Source organism: Hyla sarda, chromosome 3, assembly GCF_029499605.1.
Source record: "Hyla sarda isolate aHylSar1 chromosome 3, aHylSar1.hap1, whole genome shotgun sequence".
Lineage (NCBI taxonomy): Eukaryota > Metazoa > Chordata > Amphibia > Anura > Hylidae > Hyla > Hyla sarda.
Window position 1 is genome coordinate 139,793,270 of NC_079191.1, and position 17,862 is coordinate 139,811,131.

At 41.7% G+C, this 17,862-nt stretch overlaps 1 protein-coding gene across 5 annotated transcripts in view; it reads right to left on the minus strand.

Moving 5' to 3' along the window:
- The window catches only part of GOLIM4 (golgi integral membrane protein 4), a 148,889-nt gene that overhangs the window by 41,348 nt on the left and 89,679 nt on the right, over positions 1-17,862 (minus strand). For 2 of the 5 annotated variants that reach the window (XM_056565108.1, XM_056565112.1), the window contains exons 4-9: positions 16,450-16,503; positions 10,409-10,559; positions 7,408-7,490; positions 5,705-5,788; positions 2,883-3,056; positions 590-967 (exon numbers count right to left, since the gene is read on the minus strand). In XM_056565108.1, the coding sequence (XP_056421083.1) occupies positions 590-967; positions 2,883-3,056; positions 5,705-5,788; positions 7,408-7,490; positions 10,409-10,559; positions 16,450-16,503 (924 nt within the window). The remainder of the gene's footprint in view (positions 1-589; positions 968-2,882; positions 3,057-5,704; positions 5,789-7,407; positions 7,491-10,408; positions 10,560-16,449; positions 16,504-17,862) is intronic. The other 3 variants (XM_056565110.1, XM_056565109.1, XM_056565111.1) reach the window with 3 other exon arrangements.

Below are 17,862 nucleotides of genomic sequence, written 5' to 3' on the forward strand. Positions count from 1 at the left end.
TTTCTACCTGCAGATATTACTGAGTCAGAGACGATCAAATGATAAATGACACCAAGCCAAGAAACAATGTCATCTGGCATCTGGGATAGTAGAATATAAAAAGGCATAAGATGCAATAGCCAACACTAATTAGTGAATTTGTTCTAATGAATTAAACATTTACTTGGTTTACGTCAGTTCAGTCTGGTGTTTAGCAATATCGTTGATGGGCTGCTATCAAAAGGTTAATGCATTTCTCCTTTTAAATACATACACATACATTTCTTGTGCTACTGCACCTTGTCTTTGTACAAGTATACCTATGTAAGGTACCTTTTTATCATTTAACAGTATTTGTATACATAATGAATATTACCAGTTAGGTACACTCTCCTCTACATAATGCTCTTACAGTGATTGTTTATCTACAAATTATATAGCCGCAATAAAATCTTTTTTTCCTAATACGGATTATATTTGTCTGTGATTCAGACCTTGAAAACCTGCACATTCTTTAGTTACCATGCAGTTATCAGGAGGGCTACGCTTGTACATTTCTCTGGAAGTGGACATGACCCTGGTTCTGACAGAGCGTAATGCTGTTCCTCACCTCAGCATGATCCTGTTCATGCAGAAAGTTGTCCTCCCCCTCTCCTTCTTCTTCTTCTTCATGTCCTACAGGTCTCTGATCATCTTCTGCCTGCCTGTGCTGGTCTTGTTCCTCCTGCAATTGATCTTGCTCCTCCACCAAGCGTTCTGGCTTTCCAACTTGCTCCATCTCTTCTTCCTCCAGCTCTTTTTTATGTTCCTCTTCAACCTCCACAGGATGCTCTGTGGCTGGACCAGCTTCCAGAGGAGGGCCAGTGTCTTCATCTGCCTTGTGAAGTTCAGTCCTCTCTGTGTCCTGACGTTCACCCTCTTCATTAGCAGCCTCGCTCGGTGCGACTGTGTCTTCATGTCCAGCCTCATGCTGAGCCTGAATATTTATCTGTGGAGTCCAACACATATTCATTAGCAAGAAATATGCACACATCTGTGTAATCCCATGCTAACCAGATGACATTTAGATCTCACTGAACTATTTTCCACTTTCAGTACAGTGCTGTATTTATTTCCACACTCACACCTTACAGCATAGACTATGGACATGTTGTAAACTTCAAAAGAAAAAAAGAAGCACCGCACAAAGGAGCACACTGGGATGTATGCAACCTGGTGCACTCCTATGGTCCGCTACCACCACCCAAATGTCAAAAGGGGAGGACCCCGCCATAAAAGTCCTTGTGCAGCCCAAGCCTTAAAAAATGTTGTAAGGAATATTTATTGATTTGATTTGGCCTATATGGGTATACTAATCAGCAGAAGACTGCTCAAGGGTAATGTTACAAAGAACAGTCGGCTATGTGTGACTAAAACTATGTCCAGGTACAGTGGGTTTAGCTTTCAACTAAATGGATGCATCATTTTAGAGAAAACAAACAATCTGTACTAATGACCACATGATTCTACAGGCAACAATAGTTTTACTACAAAGAGCCACATGGAGCAGTTGGCCTTCTTGTCAAAACATGGCCACATGCATTGGGTATGGTCATTAACTCCAAAGTTGTGATCCTGGGCAATCTTCAGTTCCAGGATGGGGAGACGCAAGCCAGGCTGGGCTGTACAGTTGACAAGGCAACCGTACTACACTAAGCGAAGTTCTGTGCATGAGTCCTGTTCATCAGAAAAAGGGCTTGTGCATGGAACTTCGCTGAGCATGGTACGGTTGACTCAGCAACTGTACTGCCCAGCGTGACTTGCCTCTCCCCACGCTAGAATTGAATGAAGATCATGCCGGCTCACAACTGTAGTAAAAGTCTGTAGTAAAATTATTTAACTGCTCCATTGGTTCTGGAAACACCACCCAGGCAGCAAACCCTCCTTCAGGTCTTCATGGCTGCTGTGCACTTAACACAACTCCAGGTGATCATCTACAAATATGTTCATCCAATAACTGTAAATAACCTTTACAGATGATACCTTATGAAATGTCCTTATGTGTATTTTGTTCTTTTTCAAGTTTATTAGATTTTTAGCAAAACTGCAGGGTGCATGCTTAACCACTGCTCCATTCAATCTCCTCCTAGCCACAATCTTGCAGATGTAGGGAACTAGGACAGTGAGGTCCCTGGCTGAGGAAATCAGTGGGAGTCCAGGGAGTCAGACCTCTTCACCTGTCCAGTAGATAAGTGATAAATGCTTCAGGTTGAAATACCACTTTAACCCCCTCACAGTATTCCCTAAACTCTGCTCAGGCTGATGGCCAAAGCTGATACAGTTTAGCCTGAGCAGAGCTCAGAGTTGATCACAAGGACACTGTTACTGTGCCCCAGTCAAGCAGCAGAAGTCCAGCTGTAATACACAGTCAGAACTCAGCTGCCACTGTTGTGAATGGAGAGGAGTGATAGATTTAAAATCTACAATAATAAAATTACATTTTTATTAAGGGTCATTCCAATTTTTATGCAGGCAACCTGACAGCTATCTTTGATGCCAAAAGTTGCAGGCACCATTGGATAACTTTTTAATTCTCAGCCAAGTGTCAAGGAGGTGGAGCCAAGCCAGTCCCTTCTTTATTTAAGTACAGAGCCCTGCACATCAATTGAGGAGGGGTTGGGAGGTGAGTACAAGCAAGGAGGTGATCTAGACGGTGGCACTTGAGCAGCTTAGTTCTGCCTTTTTGACACTTGGCTGAGAAATAAAAAGGAGATTATATCAGTCTCAGGAGAGGCACAGTTTGCTTTTACATCCGAACAGCTATCCAATGGTGTCTGCAGCTCTTAGAAAATAGAGCTCACAGATTCTCTTTAGTATGTTAACTAGTGTTATTATGTTTTAATGAATGTATGAGGTTTACCTACCAGTGGTGACTTATTGTTATCTACAACCTGCTGTCCTGTGATATGTCCGTGCAGGGCTGAAATGGATGGTCCTATTCTAGGCACTGAGGGTGGCGTGCTTTTTCCTGGTTGCTGCTGAAGACTTGACACTTTATTCAGAGCATTTTTAAGTTGCAAAAAGTCTTCTACTTGTTTCTTTAAAAAAAAGAAAAAAAAAAAAAGGAAAACTAGTGAGGATAAGCGCAGAGTGGTAGTGTCTCCAGCAGCAGAGGCAATCAGTGCTGTGATGCTATCTGCACATCCGAGTCGGGCTGAGCCCCACACATCCGTCTAGGAATCAGTGCGAAGAGGAATGTGCTAATTGGTGAAATTAAAGCCATTCACTTTCACTAGGAGATTCTACGCGAATGAATGATACATCAGACCACTGACATTACTTTCAGGCAAAGAACCAAAAAGGAGCAACTGTCAAAGGGATTGCTTGGTTTAGGATTTATAGGAAATAAATTAAAGCCATGTAATCCTGTAGCCTGATGCAAGAAAGGTTAAATCTTCTTCAAATCTTGGCAGACTGCAAATTGACATATAGTCAGGAGGCGACAACAGTTGTTTTTCAGCATTCGAGACATGGCTGAGCAGTCGGTCGTGAAAAAAAAAAAAAAAAAAAAAAAGAGAGAAGAACACATTTCTCAAGAGCGAGAATTCTGAAATAGAGAGGCGACATAAATCCAAAGCAGGGTGCCATAATCCCTTTAACATTTTCTTCCATTTGGTATGAAAGAATTGTTAAGCAGGAGAGAAAAAAAAAAAAGACTCAAGTTATTAGGTCCCATAAGCAATCGGAAAAAGCATAACCTTATTAAGGGTCTTACAGAATACTCTAGCAGTGACTGTCTAGGTAAGCTTGATATAGGTAAAATTGGCCACATACATAGAATCCCCACCTTTCCAGCTCATACATCTTTTATTATCAGAAAGCATGATGGTAAAGTAGTATGACTTCGCACATTTATCAGGTATCACTCCCATACATATTCCTGCTCTATATTTTGTCAAATAAATAAAGGGGTTGTACAAGACTACAAAAACATAGCAGTTTTTTTATTGGTTGCTTCCTGTATTGTAGCTGAGCTCTACTAAAGCTAATGAGGCAGTACTGCAGTACTATACACAATTGGTGTGACACTGTTTCTTGAAAGAAAGAGGCATTGCTTTTCTAATCCTGCCCAATCCCTTTTATCACTATGTTAAAAAACAGGATTCAAATGTCTACAGAAAAATGTTGTAGCATCATATAAATTCTACTAATGACTGCATCAATAAAGGGGATGAACAACCAAGAACACTTACCCTTTATCCACAGTCTGGATGATAACTGTATGATCACTGGGGGTCTGATTGCTGGGACACCCTCACTTACTTCAGGCAGTGCCATAGACAATGACTGGTGCGCATGCCTAATAAACACTTTATTTTGAAAGTAGACTCAGGAGTCCCATACTTGAGATTGCTGAGGGTCCAAGCTTACAGATTCCCAGTGATCATGTATTTATCCTCTATCCTGTGAATAAGTTATAAGTGTTTTTGATAGGACAACCCCGTGAAAGGCATACTCAAGCATTTAAAAACATAGGGGGAGATTTATCAAATCCAGTGGAGAGGAAAGGTGGAGCAGTTGCCCATAGCAACCAATCAGATTGCTTCTTTCATTTAAAAAAAAAGCCTCTGATAAATAAAAGAAGTGATCTGATTGGTTGCTATAGGCAACTGGTCAACAATTCCTCTGCACAGTTTTTGATAAATCTCCCCCATATACTCTATCCTGCAAGTGTCTATTTGTGGGGGTCCGACCTCTGGGAGGCCCAGAAATCTCCAGAATAAGTATTCTCTATGGAAGTGACGGAGTACAGTGCTCGTGTATCTCCAGCGCTCCAATACAGTGTGCAGGCCAGCGTGCTGACCACATGTTCCATTCGTCAGGGGAGCGTGGTCATAAAAAGGGATTCTTTTTATAAAGGCTGGTGTACCCCTTTATTAATAATTGTGGTCTTAAGCCACTCTAAAAACCACACCACTCAGTGTAATGAAGTGGCTATCAATACATGTTATTAGAGATGAGCGAACTTACAGTAAATTTGATTCAGAACGAACTTCTCGGCTCGGCAGTTGATACTTTTCCTGCATAAATTAGTTCAGCTTTCAGGTGCTCCCGTGGGCTGGAAAAGGTGGATACAGTCCTAGGAGACTCTTTCCTAGGACTGTATCCACCTTTTCCAGCCCACCGAAGCACCGGAAACTGAACTAATTTATACAGGAAAAGTCAGCAACCGCCGAGCCGAGAAGTTCGTGACGAATCGAATTTACTGTAAGTTCGCTCATCTCTACATGTTATCCTTAAAAGGCTACTAGCCATAGATAAATCTTTATCTACTGCTGCTTTTCACTTCGAGTCCAGGCAGCGTGGATATTGCTGCTACTAGAATACAGACATTAGAATATCATTTTCTACAGCACTGATCACACAAGTAAAACACATTAACCGTTTTCACATTTAAACATTCTGTTTGGATTAGTTTTCACACAGCGTGTTAACCCTCTCCCGTACGGCACATGCATTCGCCAGCGGGAAGTAAAATAAAAGCAAAGTACAGTCTTCCCTCTTCCTTCATGCTTGTTAAAAGGTTATATATGAGCAGCTCTTACTTCCACTACAGCAGGGAGGACTGCGGTGGAGACACCAAGAGTGTGATGAGGCCAGGCCCACATGCGAGCTGAGCAGCATGCCAACTTAACCAGAGGAAATCCTAGCAGGCAAGACACAAGGATTGTCCTTTTAGTCTGACCTGTGAGGCAGCCAGTGCACTCTTGTGGTGATCCAGGCTCATTGCAACTTGTTCATATTGGGAGAGCAAGTTCTTATGCTGTTGCTACATTGAAATAAGAAGGCTTTGGTCATGAGTTTAGTTTAAAAATGATAAAATTGTATACAAAGATAGCAGTAGATTGACAAAGTGATTATCTGATAAGGATTTATTTCAATTTTCTTGTGAGAGGCTTCACAGCTTTGGCAGTAGTTATCTAGATAATTCTCTGCTGACTGTCTAGACCAGTGTTTCCCAACCAGTATGCCTCCAGCTGTTGCAAAACTACAACTTCCAGCATGCCCAGACAGCCGAAGGCTGTCTGGGCATGCAGGGAGTTGTAGTTTTTGCAACAGCTGGAGGTACACTGGTTGGGAAACAATGGTCTAAACTGATACAGTTGTATCTTCTCAGTACTATGCATCTATTTAATTTAGCCTAAAGAGAGGGTTACAATAGTTGCTACTGCAGTAAAGAACAAGTATTGATCCCCTAGGACAGTGGTTTTCAAACTGTGCACCTCCAGCTGTCGCAAAACTACAACTCCCAAAACAGACCCATGACTCCATAAACTTCTGCCTTACCATGCAGTATAAATAGCAGTGAGGTTGGGTTCCCACTGCATAAAATTTGGTGGATATTTACATTTATCCGGCTGTTCTATTTAAATTTGGGCTACAGAAAAAAAATAAAAAAAGTTGGCATAAACTGTACTAGGGGATCTATACTTCTACATGTTTAGTTCCCCTGGAGGACCAATACTTCTCTATTCAATAGCAAATATTGTATCCTTCTTTATGGTAAATAAAAAAGATACATCACTAATCCTGCTCTTTACTGAGAAGAAGATACAATTGTATCAGTCTAGGACAGTGGTTTCCAAACTGCGGACCTCCAGATGTTGCAAAACTACAACTCCCAGCATGCCCTTCGGTGATCAGTCCATGCTGGGAGTTGTAGTTTTGCAACAGCTGGAGGCACACTGGTTGGAAAATACTGAGTTAGGTAACAGAACCTAACTGAAGGTTATCCAACCAGTGTGCCTCCAGCTGTTGCAAAAGTACAACTCCCAGCATGCACGGTCTGTCAGTACATGCTGGGAGTTGTAGTTTTGAAACAGCTGGAAGTTTGCCCCCCCCCCCCCCCCCATGTGAATGTACAGGGTACATTCACACGGGCAGGTTAACAGTAAATTTACTGCTTCAAGTTTGGGCAGCCAACGGCTGTCCGGGCATGCTGGGAGTTGTAGTTTTGCAGCATCTGGAGGTCCGCAGGTTGATGACCACTGGTCTAGGCAGTCAGCAGTGACTAACCAAAATGTCTGCAGTCAAGGCTGCTTAGTTTGCTGCCTCTGTCTGTTCTCATTCACTGACAGCAAAGTAATATCTTGAAAATGCAAAACTGAAACTCAGGCTCTTAAAAAGCTGTAAACTTTTCATTTATGAAACAATGAACTTTCATTTAGACAAAACTGGAAAACCCCTGACATAATATACCGACAGTCTGATCTGGAAGAAATATATTGTTTATCTACTTTATTTTAGAAATATGTTCAGCACAATACACACAAAGCAGAGAAGATATTGAGGGCATATGACTAGTTGTTCTCAATAATACACAATATACAGTATCTGATTTATTAATTATACATGCTGTCCTATCACATGCCCTTTCAAAATCCTTACCTTGACATCTTGTAGCTGGGTGTGAACATCTTGGTGGGCTTTCCTCAGCTGCTTGTTCTCTTCTCTCAGGTTATAGATGCCTTCTGTAGTAAGTAATAATAGTGTGGTTACATGTATTATCTGAGCATAACTTTCTATGCAGGACAGGTTCATTCTACACTCTATAGATGTTTTCTTAAAGGAAATCTGTCATCAGTGTCACCTGCACTAACCTGTCGGTACAGATAGTTAATGTAGGTGAGACTGATGACAACGATACTTACCTGGTCCCATTTTGTGTTTTGGTTTTACATCTATCCTCTTCAGTATCTTCAGCTCTGGGCTGGACTTGGAGCATGGACGGAGCTTAGTGATGTCCCCGCTGCTGTTTGCCGGACCCTGCAGGTAACAGCAGCAGTGTTGTCACAAAGCTCCGCCCATGTTCCAAGTCGGGCCTGATGCTGAAGATACCGAAGAGGGTTGCCGGAGAACCACAACATGGAATGGAACAAGGTAAGTACTGTTGTCATCAGTGTCACTATGGTTTGTCCATTATACATACCCACATCATATGGCATCCTTACTATTCTTTTCAGGCTTTAATCACATACAAATATGCTAAAAAAAAAAAAAAAAAAAAGCATAACCGAAGATAACCAAATATGTCCCTAGGAATCTTATATATATATATTATTTTTTATTGTCAACACTCCCTTTACTGCCACTTATATTAGAATGTTTTAGGGTAACTTTGTGGTACTTATTGTGGTTTCAACCCTTGAGTTAAACGAAAAACAGCATAAACCGAGTCAGAGAATCAAAAGTAGTAGATTTGATATATGGAAAAAAGATTGCTGCAAGTGCTTCATCCATTTGAAACAATTTTATTAATAAACTTCATATATAAAATATGTATAAATACACTTCCCAACGTGTTTCAGGTTCAGACCAAACCCCTTTTAAAGATGCACACACTTGAGAAAGGATTCGGTTCAATCCTCAAACTCTTTGTGAAATAAAGAAGATTGGGAGAAGCTCCAGTGTCGGATCTTTTTTCCACTTGTCAAATTTACTACATTACTACGAATCCAGTGAGCAAATCGGGCTGATCCAGGGCAGCTGAACTGATCGTACTATATCTCTCTATTCCTATACAGATTTTGTGCTCTAAGTACAACAATTAGCAGTAACCACAAGCATGCATCCACCTACTCTGATACCTTCTGATGATGCACTAGGAGCGTGCTCTGTTTTTTTTCCTATTCTTTTAGTATATTTCATTACCTTAAAGAGAACTTATCTCAAGCAGCATGAAATGCAATAATTATTACAATAATGTATGATTCATGTTGGCACTCTGAGGACTTTTAGTTATAACACCAGCTGGTTGAGTCATTTGGGCGATCTTCCTTTACCCGGCTGATATTATAACCATAATTCTTCTGAAATACTGCAGCACTGAAGAGTGCATCATACTTAACTGTAAAAAAAAAAAAAAAAAAAAAAAAAAAAAAAAAACATTCCAGTTCCATGCTGCATTTAGTTTGAGCAGCATAAAAATGGGCAGATTACCTATAAAATCCTGATGGAACCTCTCTCCTTGTTTCCCACTAAAATCACTAAAAGAATATGGAAATCTAATCAGTTGGTTTTGGGGAAGAAAAAAAAAAGAAGACCTTTATTACTCTGTTGTGTTACATATGTGGCATTCACTTGGAGAAGATATCAATATTCACCATTTTATGTTGGAAAACTGATGGTTTTACCTTCAAACTTAGGGCAGCCTGTGGTGGAATTAGGTTCATCTGGCTGACACGAAAGAGGCTCATGACATCATCAGTGGCTGCCCTAAAGCACTGCAATGACCTTAGATGAACACAAGACCATCCAGTTCATGAGATTAGCTCACTGCTGTTACAGTGCGGGTATACCAGGATTTGTTTTACCTGGAATTTTACCAGGACAAATTTCAAAAGGAAGCAAATTCTACTCCAAGAAAGTAGGACAGATATGATCTTTTAGGGTTATATGTAAAGCAGCTATAGACTGTAGCTCAATCCTGAAATTATTATAAAAGAAAACACAGAAATCTGCAAATCTTCCATTGTAAATAGAACTTTGAAAACTAACTTATTTAAAATATCAGCACAGTTTCCTTGCACGGCACAAAAAATATCCTTTGTTACATTGCTTAGAAAAGCCTGGATTACAAAAACAGTACTGTTATACATTGCAATGAGAGGCTATATGTAAAAAGTGGAACAGGTGTGAGTGTGTTGTGAAAAGACATTAAATAATTTAGGCATAATAGTCATAATACTACTAATAATAATAAAGTAATAATTATAGTAATAATTTATCCTAATATTAATCATAATTGTAACACCCCCACCCCCACCATCAATGCAGCTCTATAGGAGAGCAGGAGATTCCTGAGTGCAGCGCTCCGGATCTCCCATAGCTGCATCAAGGGGGGGGCGTATCGGCCGCTGCTTTGTGCGGTGGTTGAACATGCCCCATTCAGGAGAGCCGGGGCTCAGGTCAGGAGATCATGGGGGCCCAGCGGTCTGAGCCTCCACGATCTGACACTTATCCCCTATACTTAAGATAGGGGATATGGTTTTGTATCCCATAGTACTGCTTAAATAAAAAAAATTTTTACATGCACCTCAATTACTGTTTCTGTAACTTATTTTTTTTTAAATACATATGGAGCAGCTGAAAGCATTTGCTTGGCACCACACCATGCCATTCTTCTCAAGATGGTCTTTCAGGTGAAGACATAGGGGAAGCTGGGATACCCATTTTAGTGATCATAAAACTTCCGAGAAGCAAACCTCACTAAATAATGTTACTGTGGAAACACTAAATAATGTTACTGTGGAAAAATCTCAGTACAGAAAATGGTAGGTGAAGTTAGGTAGGTTGTATGGGATGTAGCCATCTAACGCAATTGTATATCATCTGCGCGGAAGAAAGCTGGATAAGAGAAAAGAAATAAGGACCCATCATCCTCACTAACCTTTAAGCTTTGACACCTCTTGTTCCTTATCTTGCTGCAATCGTATATATTTTTCTTTATGGTCACTAAAGGTTTTAGTTAGATCTTCTCCCAGTTTCTCATGCTCTGACTGCAGCTCACTGTGCTGCCTCCTTAATTCTTCATGCTGACTCTTAAAAATTGAGACAAAAGAAATAATTACTCATAAGATAAGTTATGTTGACTATGTAACTCATGAGATCAGTTATTTATGTGGGCACTTTAGTTCCTCACACCTGCATCAATCTTTAACCACCACCTTGGAACTTAGAAAACTGGAGCATGCCAAGTCCCAAGTTCCAAAGAAAGAAGATCCAGCTCATGAGGACCAATGTTTCTTTATTTGTTGCCTAGAAAGATTAAAATCTATATAGATCCTTAACCCCTTAAGGACCAAGCCCATTTTGATCTTAACCCCTTAAGGACCTAGCCCATTTTCATCTTAAAGGGGTACTCCTCCCCTAGCATCTTATCCCCTATGCAAAGGGTAGGGGATAAGATGTCAGATCGCCGTGGTCCTGAGGTTGGGGACCCCCTGGATCTCTGCTGCAGCACCCCGCTATCATTACTGCACAGAGAAAACCGGCTCTGTGCGTAATGACCGGCGATACAGGGGCAGGAGCATCATAACGTCATGGCTCCGCCCCCTTGTGACGTTATGGCCGTGATGTCACGAGGAGGCGGATCCGTGATGTCACGATGCTCTGGCCCCTGTATTGCCCGTCATTACGCACAGAGCGAGTTTGACCACTGTCACTTTAAGCATTTATAACTCTGGGATGCTTTTACTGTTCATTCTGATTCAGAGATATTTTTTTCGTGACATATTCTCCAAAATTTCATGAAAAATTTGAACATTCTTTTCTAACATTGAAGCTCTCTGCTTGTGATGAAAATAGACATTCCAAATAAATTTTATATATTGTATATATTGATTCACATATATAATATGCCTACTTTATGTTTGCATCATAAAGTTGACGTGTTTTTACTTTTGGAAGACATCAGAGGGCTTCAAAGTTCAGCAGCAATTTTCCAATTTTTTACAAAATTTTCTAAATCTGAATTTTTCAGGGACCAGATCAGTTTTTCAGTGGATTTGAGGGCCTTCTAGAAATACCCCATAAATGACTCAATTATAAAAACTGCACCCCTCAAAGTATTCAAAATGACATTCAGAAGCCTTAACACCCCACAGGTGTTTGACTACTTTTCGTTAAAGTTGGATGTAACATAGTTCATAAGGTTGAAAAAAGACCAGAGTCCATCAAGTTTAACCTATATCCCTGATGAGTCTTTACTGAGTTGATCCAGAGGAAGGCAAAAAACCCTGATACTAGAGTTAAAAATTCCTTCCCGACTCCAAATATGGCATCAGAATAAATCCCTGGATCAACCTTCTGTCCCTATAAATCTATTATCCATAACCAGCAATGTTATTATTCTCCAAAGATGCATCCAGACCCCTTTTGAACTTTTTTACAGAGTTCACCATGACCACCTCCTCCGGGAGAGAATTCCACAGTCTCACTGCTCTTACAGTAAAGAACCCCCGTCTGTGCTGGTGTAGAAACCTTCTTTCCTCTAGACGTAGAGGATGCCTCCGTGTTATAGATACAGTCCTGGGTATAAATAGATCATGGGAGAGATCTCTGTATGCCCCCCTGATATATTTATACATAGTTTTTAGGTCTCCCTAGGCCTTCTTTTTTTCTAAACTAAATAACCCCAATTCTGACAATCTTTCTGGATACTGTAGTCCTCCCATTCCCTCGATTACTCTGGTTGCCCATCTTTGAACCCTCTCCAGCTCCACTATATCTTTCTTGTACACTGGTGCACAGTACTGTACATAGTATTCTATGGGTGGGCTGACTAGTGATTTGTACAGCGGTAGAATTATTTCCTTGTCGTGGGCATCTTTAACCCTATTGATGCACCCCATGATTTTATTTGCCTTGGCTGCCCGACACTGGTCACTACAGCTAAATTTACTGTTAACTAAGACTCCCAAGTCCTTTTCCACTTCAGTCGTCCCAAGAGTTCTCCAATTTAATACATAATCCCAGCTCGGATTTTTCTTCCCCATGTGCATAAACTTACATTTATCAGTGTTGAACCTCATCTGCCACTTCTCAGCCCTCCAACCTATCCAGATCCATTTGTAACAGTTCACTGTCCTTTATTGTGTTTACCGCTTTACAGAGTTTAGTATCATCTGCAAAGATTGCTACTTTACTATTCAACCCCTCTGCAAGGTCATTAATGAATATATTAAATAGAACAGGACCCAAGGCTGACCCCTGTGGTACCCCACTAGTAACAGTCACCCAATCAAAATAAGTACCATTAATAACCACCCTCTGTTTCCTATCACTGAGCCAGTTACACACCCACTTACACACATTCTCCCCCAGCCCAGTCCTTCTAATTTTATGCACCAACCTTTTATGTGGAACTGTATGTAATGCTTTGGAAAAATCCAGATATACGACATTCAGCGATTCCCCCTGGTCCAGTCGGGAGCTCACCTCCTCATAAAAGCTGATCAGGTTAGTTTGACATTTTCACTATAATGCACCCCAAAATCTGTAACCCCATTTCTTCTGAGTATGGAAATACCCCATGTGTGGATGTAAAGTGCTCTGCGGGCGAACTATAATGCTCAGAAGAGAAGGAGTGCCATTGGCCTTTTGGAGAGAGAATTTGTTCGGAATGGAAGTTGGTGGCCATGTGCGTTTACAAAGCCCCCATGCTACCCGAACAGTGAACCCCACACATGTGACCCCATTATGGAAACTACACCCCTCACTGAATGTAATGTAAATGTAAAGTGGTACAGTGAGCATTTACACCCAACTGGTGTTTGACAGACTTTTGGAACAGTGGGCTGTGCAAATGAAAAATAAAATTTTTCATTTTCATGGACCACTGTTCCAAAAATCTGTCAGACACCTGTGGGGTGTAAATGCTCATTGTACCCCTTATTTCATTCTGTGAGGGGTGTAGTTTCCAAAATGGGGTCACATGTGGGGGGTCCACTGTTCTAGCACCATAATGGCTTTGTAAACGCACATGGCCTTCAATTCCAGCCTAATTCGCTCTCCAAAAGCCCAATGGTGCTCCTTCTCTTCTGAGCACTGTAATGCGTCAGCAGAGAACTTTACATCCACATATGGGGTATTTCCTTACCCCATGGTGTTACAAATTATGTTTTTTTTCCTATTACCCCTTGTGAAAATGAAAAATTTGTGATAACACCAGCATTTTAGTGAAACTTTTTTTTTTCATTTTCCCATCCAACTTTAACAAACATTTTTCAAACATCTGTGGGGTGTTAAGGCTCACTATACCCTTTGTTACATTCCTTAAGGGGTGTAGTTTCCAAAATTTGCTTATGTCAGAACCACTGTAACGATCAGCCACCCCTGAGCAAATCCCCTCAAATGTACATGGCGCTCTCACTCCTGAGCCTTGTTGTGCGTTCGCAGAGCATTTTACGTCCACATATGGGGTATTTCCATTCTCAGGAAAAATTGTGTTACAAATCTTGGGAGTCTTTTTTTTCCTTTTACCTCTTGTGAAAATGAAAAGTATGGGGCAACAGCAGCAAGTTAGTGTAAATTTTTTTTTTTTTACAATAACATGCTGGAGTAGACCCCAACTTTACCTTTTCATAAGGGGTGAAAGGATAAAAAGCCCGCCCAACATTTGTTAGGAAATTTCTCCCGAGTACGGAAATACCCCAACTGTAGCCTTGAATTATGACAGGGCTCCGAAATGAGAGAGCGCCATGTGTATTTGAGGCCTTAATTAGGGATTTGCATGGGGTTGACATAGGGGTATTCTACGCCAGTGATTCCCAAACAGGGTGCCTCCAGCTGTTGCAGAACTCCCACCATGCCAGGATAGTCAATGGCTGTCTGGCAATACTTTGAGCTGCAGTTTTGCAACAGCTGGAGGTTCCGTTTTAGAAACAGTGCCGTACCAGATGTTTTTCATTTTTATTGGGGAGGGGTATGTGTATGTGTATATGTAGTGTTTTACTTTTTATTTTGTGTAGCGTAGTGTAGTGTTTTTAGGGTACATTCACATGGGCGAGGGTTTACAGCGAGTTTCCCGCTGGGAGTTTGAGTTTGTACATTCACTGCAATCCTCCAGCTGTTGCAAAACTACAACTCTCAGCATGCAGTGACAGCAGAAGGGCATGCTGGGGCTGTAGTTATGCAACAGCTCGAAGCATCCTACTACAACTTCCAGCATGCCCTTTGGCTGTCCGTGCATGCTGGGGGTTGTAGTTATGCAACAGCTGGAGGCACACTGGTTGCAAAACACTGAGAGTTTGTTACTTAACTCAGTATTTCCCAACCCATGTGCCTCCAACTGTTGCAAAACTACAACTCCCAGCATGCATTGTCTGTGCATTCTGGGAGTTATAGTTTCGCAACAACTGGAGGCACACGGGTTGGGAAACACTGAGTTAGGAAACAGACACTGTTTGCCAACCAGTGTGCCTGCAGTTGTTGCAAAACTACAACTCCCAGTATGCCCAGACAGCTGAAAGGTATGCTGGGAGTTGTAGTTTTGCAACAACTGGAGGAGAACAGTTTGGAGACCACTGTGTAGTGGTGTCCAAACTGTAGCCCTCCAGATGTTGCAAAACTTCAACTCCAAGCATGCCTGGACTGTGTGGGCATGCTGGGAGTTGTAGTTTTGACACTCCTAGAAGCAGCAGTGAAGATCACTTTACAGCAATCTTCACTGCTGCCTCTGATGTTGACGCCGCCTCCTCCACTTGCCTGCCACCGGTCCACGCTGCCTGCGCCAGTCCTCAGGTATGTGCCGCCGATCCCCGGCACATTGGCCCCCACACCTCTCGGGTCAGCTTCCCCTGCTCTGCCTGGACTTTTAGGGACGGGCAGAGTGGGGGAACTGAACTTTCACACAACCCCAGTCAGCTGAGACACTGTGATTGTTTCACAGGGACCAATCACAGTGATTGCTGACCAGGACCATTCACAGATGGTCCTGTGGTGGCTTGCAGAAGTTGTCTCTCTCCGGTAACAGCAGGACTTCTGCCTGTTAACATTGCGATGCTGCTTTCACACTATAAAATGTATCCATTTTAAAGATCTGTTCAATGTTTCGTTATAAAAAAACATGAAAATCAGCCATTAAATGGCCGTTACAAAATCCCATACGGCCGTTAGAAAATCCCATTATAGTCTATGGGATTTTGACATTATCCGTTGTAACCCGTTATAGCCGTTATTAATAACGGGTGTTATTTCGTGATGGGAGAATGAATGGAAGAAATAGTGCATGCACTATTTCTCCCGTTACTTTCTTCCATCACAAAATAACGTTAATAACGGGCTATAACAGGTTAAAATGGATAATGTAAAAATCCCATAGACTATAATGGAATTTTCTAACGGCCGAATGGGATTTTGTAACGGCCGCTTAACAGACGATTTTCAGGGTTTTTATAACGGAACATCAAACGGATCTTTAAAACGAATACATTTTATAGTGTGAAAGCAGCATAATCAGATGTTTATATAAGTCATTCTGTGGGAAGGGGTTAAAAAACATCCAGTCATTTGTTTAGTTTTTTTTGGGATCTATATGGATTTTTACTTTGTATGCAATAAATAAACAATGGTACTATGTCCACGTGAGCTGGATCTTCTTTCTTAGAATAAATACTTATCACCTAACATGCCATGTATCTTCCAGATATCAAATTTTGATCTAAATTACAGGACTATATTTTACACTCACTATAGATCATTGACAATTCCCTCATTGTACACAGTAATATACTGAGTCTAAAGAATACTGCTATATAGTGCCTACGTAATACCACAGCTAGCACAGTTACAGTCTGATAAATTTAAACACACATTCAAGACAGCACTAAAGCGTTTTTAACATAATGTCTATCAGAAGTACATCAGGAGGATATCCCAAAATATACTGTAGCTTCAATATAGGATCGGACATAAACCACAGTAACTTACCTTTAGCATTTGGTGCTGCACACTGAGTGCATTATATCTAGTATTGGAATCTTGCTGTAAAGATAAAACAGGTTTTCTTGTTAATATGCTCACTTCTAGCAAGATATAAACACAACTATAAACATGGACTGTATATGTATATCAACTAACTGAGCTTTTTATAGTAGAGTAAGGGCAAGGCTGAAGTCCTGCAGGAACTCATGGGAACAGAGTTCCTGCATTTTTTCCACAGCAGGAACGGAGTTCCCATTAACAGGAGGCCTGCAGGACCAGCTCTTAAAGGGTTAGGCTGGGTTCACACCACGTTTTCTTAAATACTGTTCCCGTATACGGTTTGGAGGAGGGGGCGGGGCTTAATAGCGGCGCCCGCACTCAGCCGTATTCGGGAACCGTATTTAATACAAGTCTATGAGCCGACCGGAGTGAACCGCAGCCTCCGGTCGGCTTCGTTTTCGGCCGTATGCGGTTTCCCGACCGCAGGCAAAAACGTGGTCGACCACGTTTTTGCCTGCGGTCGGGAAACCGCATACGGCCGAAAACGAAGCCGACCGGAGGCTGCGGTTCACTCCGGTCGGCTCATAGACTTGTATTAAATACGGTTCCCGAATACGGCTGAGTGCGGGCGCCGCTATTAAGCCCCGCCCCCTCCTCCAAACTGTATACGGGAACCGTATTTCAGAAAACGTGGTGTGAACCCAGCCTTACTCTGCCCCTAGACATGTTATCCCCTATCCAAAGGATAGGGGATAAGAAGTCTGATCGCGGGGGGGCTTGCTGCTGGGGACCCCTGCGATCTCGGCTGCGGCACCCCAGACAGACTGGTGATGCAGGGCAGAGGCTCGTGACATCACAGTGATACCCCCTCAATGCAAATCTATGGGAGGGGGCATGACAGCCATCACGCCCCCTCCCATATACTTGCATTGAGCGTGACATCATGAGCCTCTGGCGCTGCACCCAATGCTCTAAACGAACGCCGTGAGAAGCAGGGAGAACGTGGGGGGTGAGTTCCCACACTTTTTTCCCCAGGACTTGACCCCTGAGTAAGGGTGCATGCACACCACGTTTTTGCAATACAGTTCCTGTATCAGGTTTTTGATGAAAAACGGATTCCTCAAAACCTGACTAGACTGTATCAAAAAGTGTGTACAAATTTTAACCCATATACGGTTGAAAACCGTATACGGTTTGAAAAATGCTGTCTGGTTGCATCCATTTTTTAAGAATTTTTTTTTATAAGTTTTTAACTTTTCACTCCATTTTGAATAAAGTTTCACTTGTTTGATTGAAATTTCAAGAAAAAAAAAACTGTGCAAAGTCAAAAACCGTATGGTGAAAACCTGATGGAACCGTACGCCCATACAGTTCTGTACGGTTCCCATTGACTCCCATGTTTAAAAAAACCGTATACGG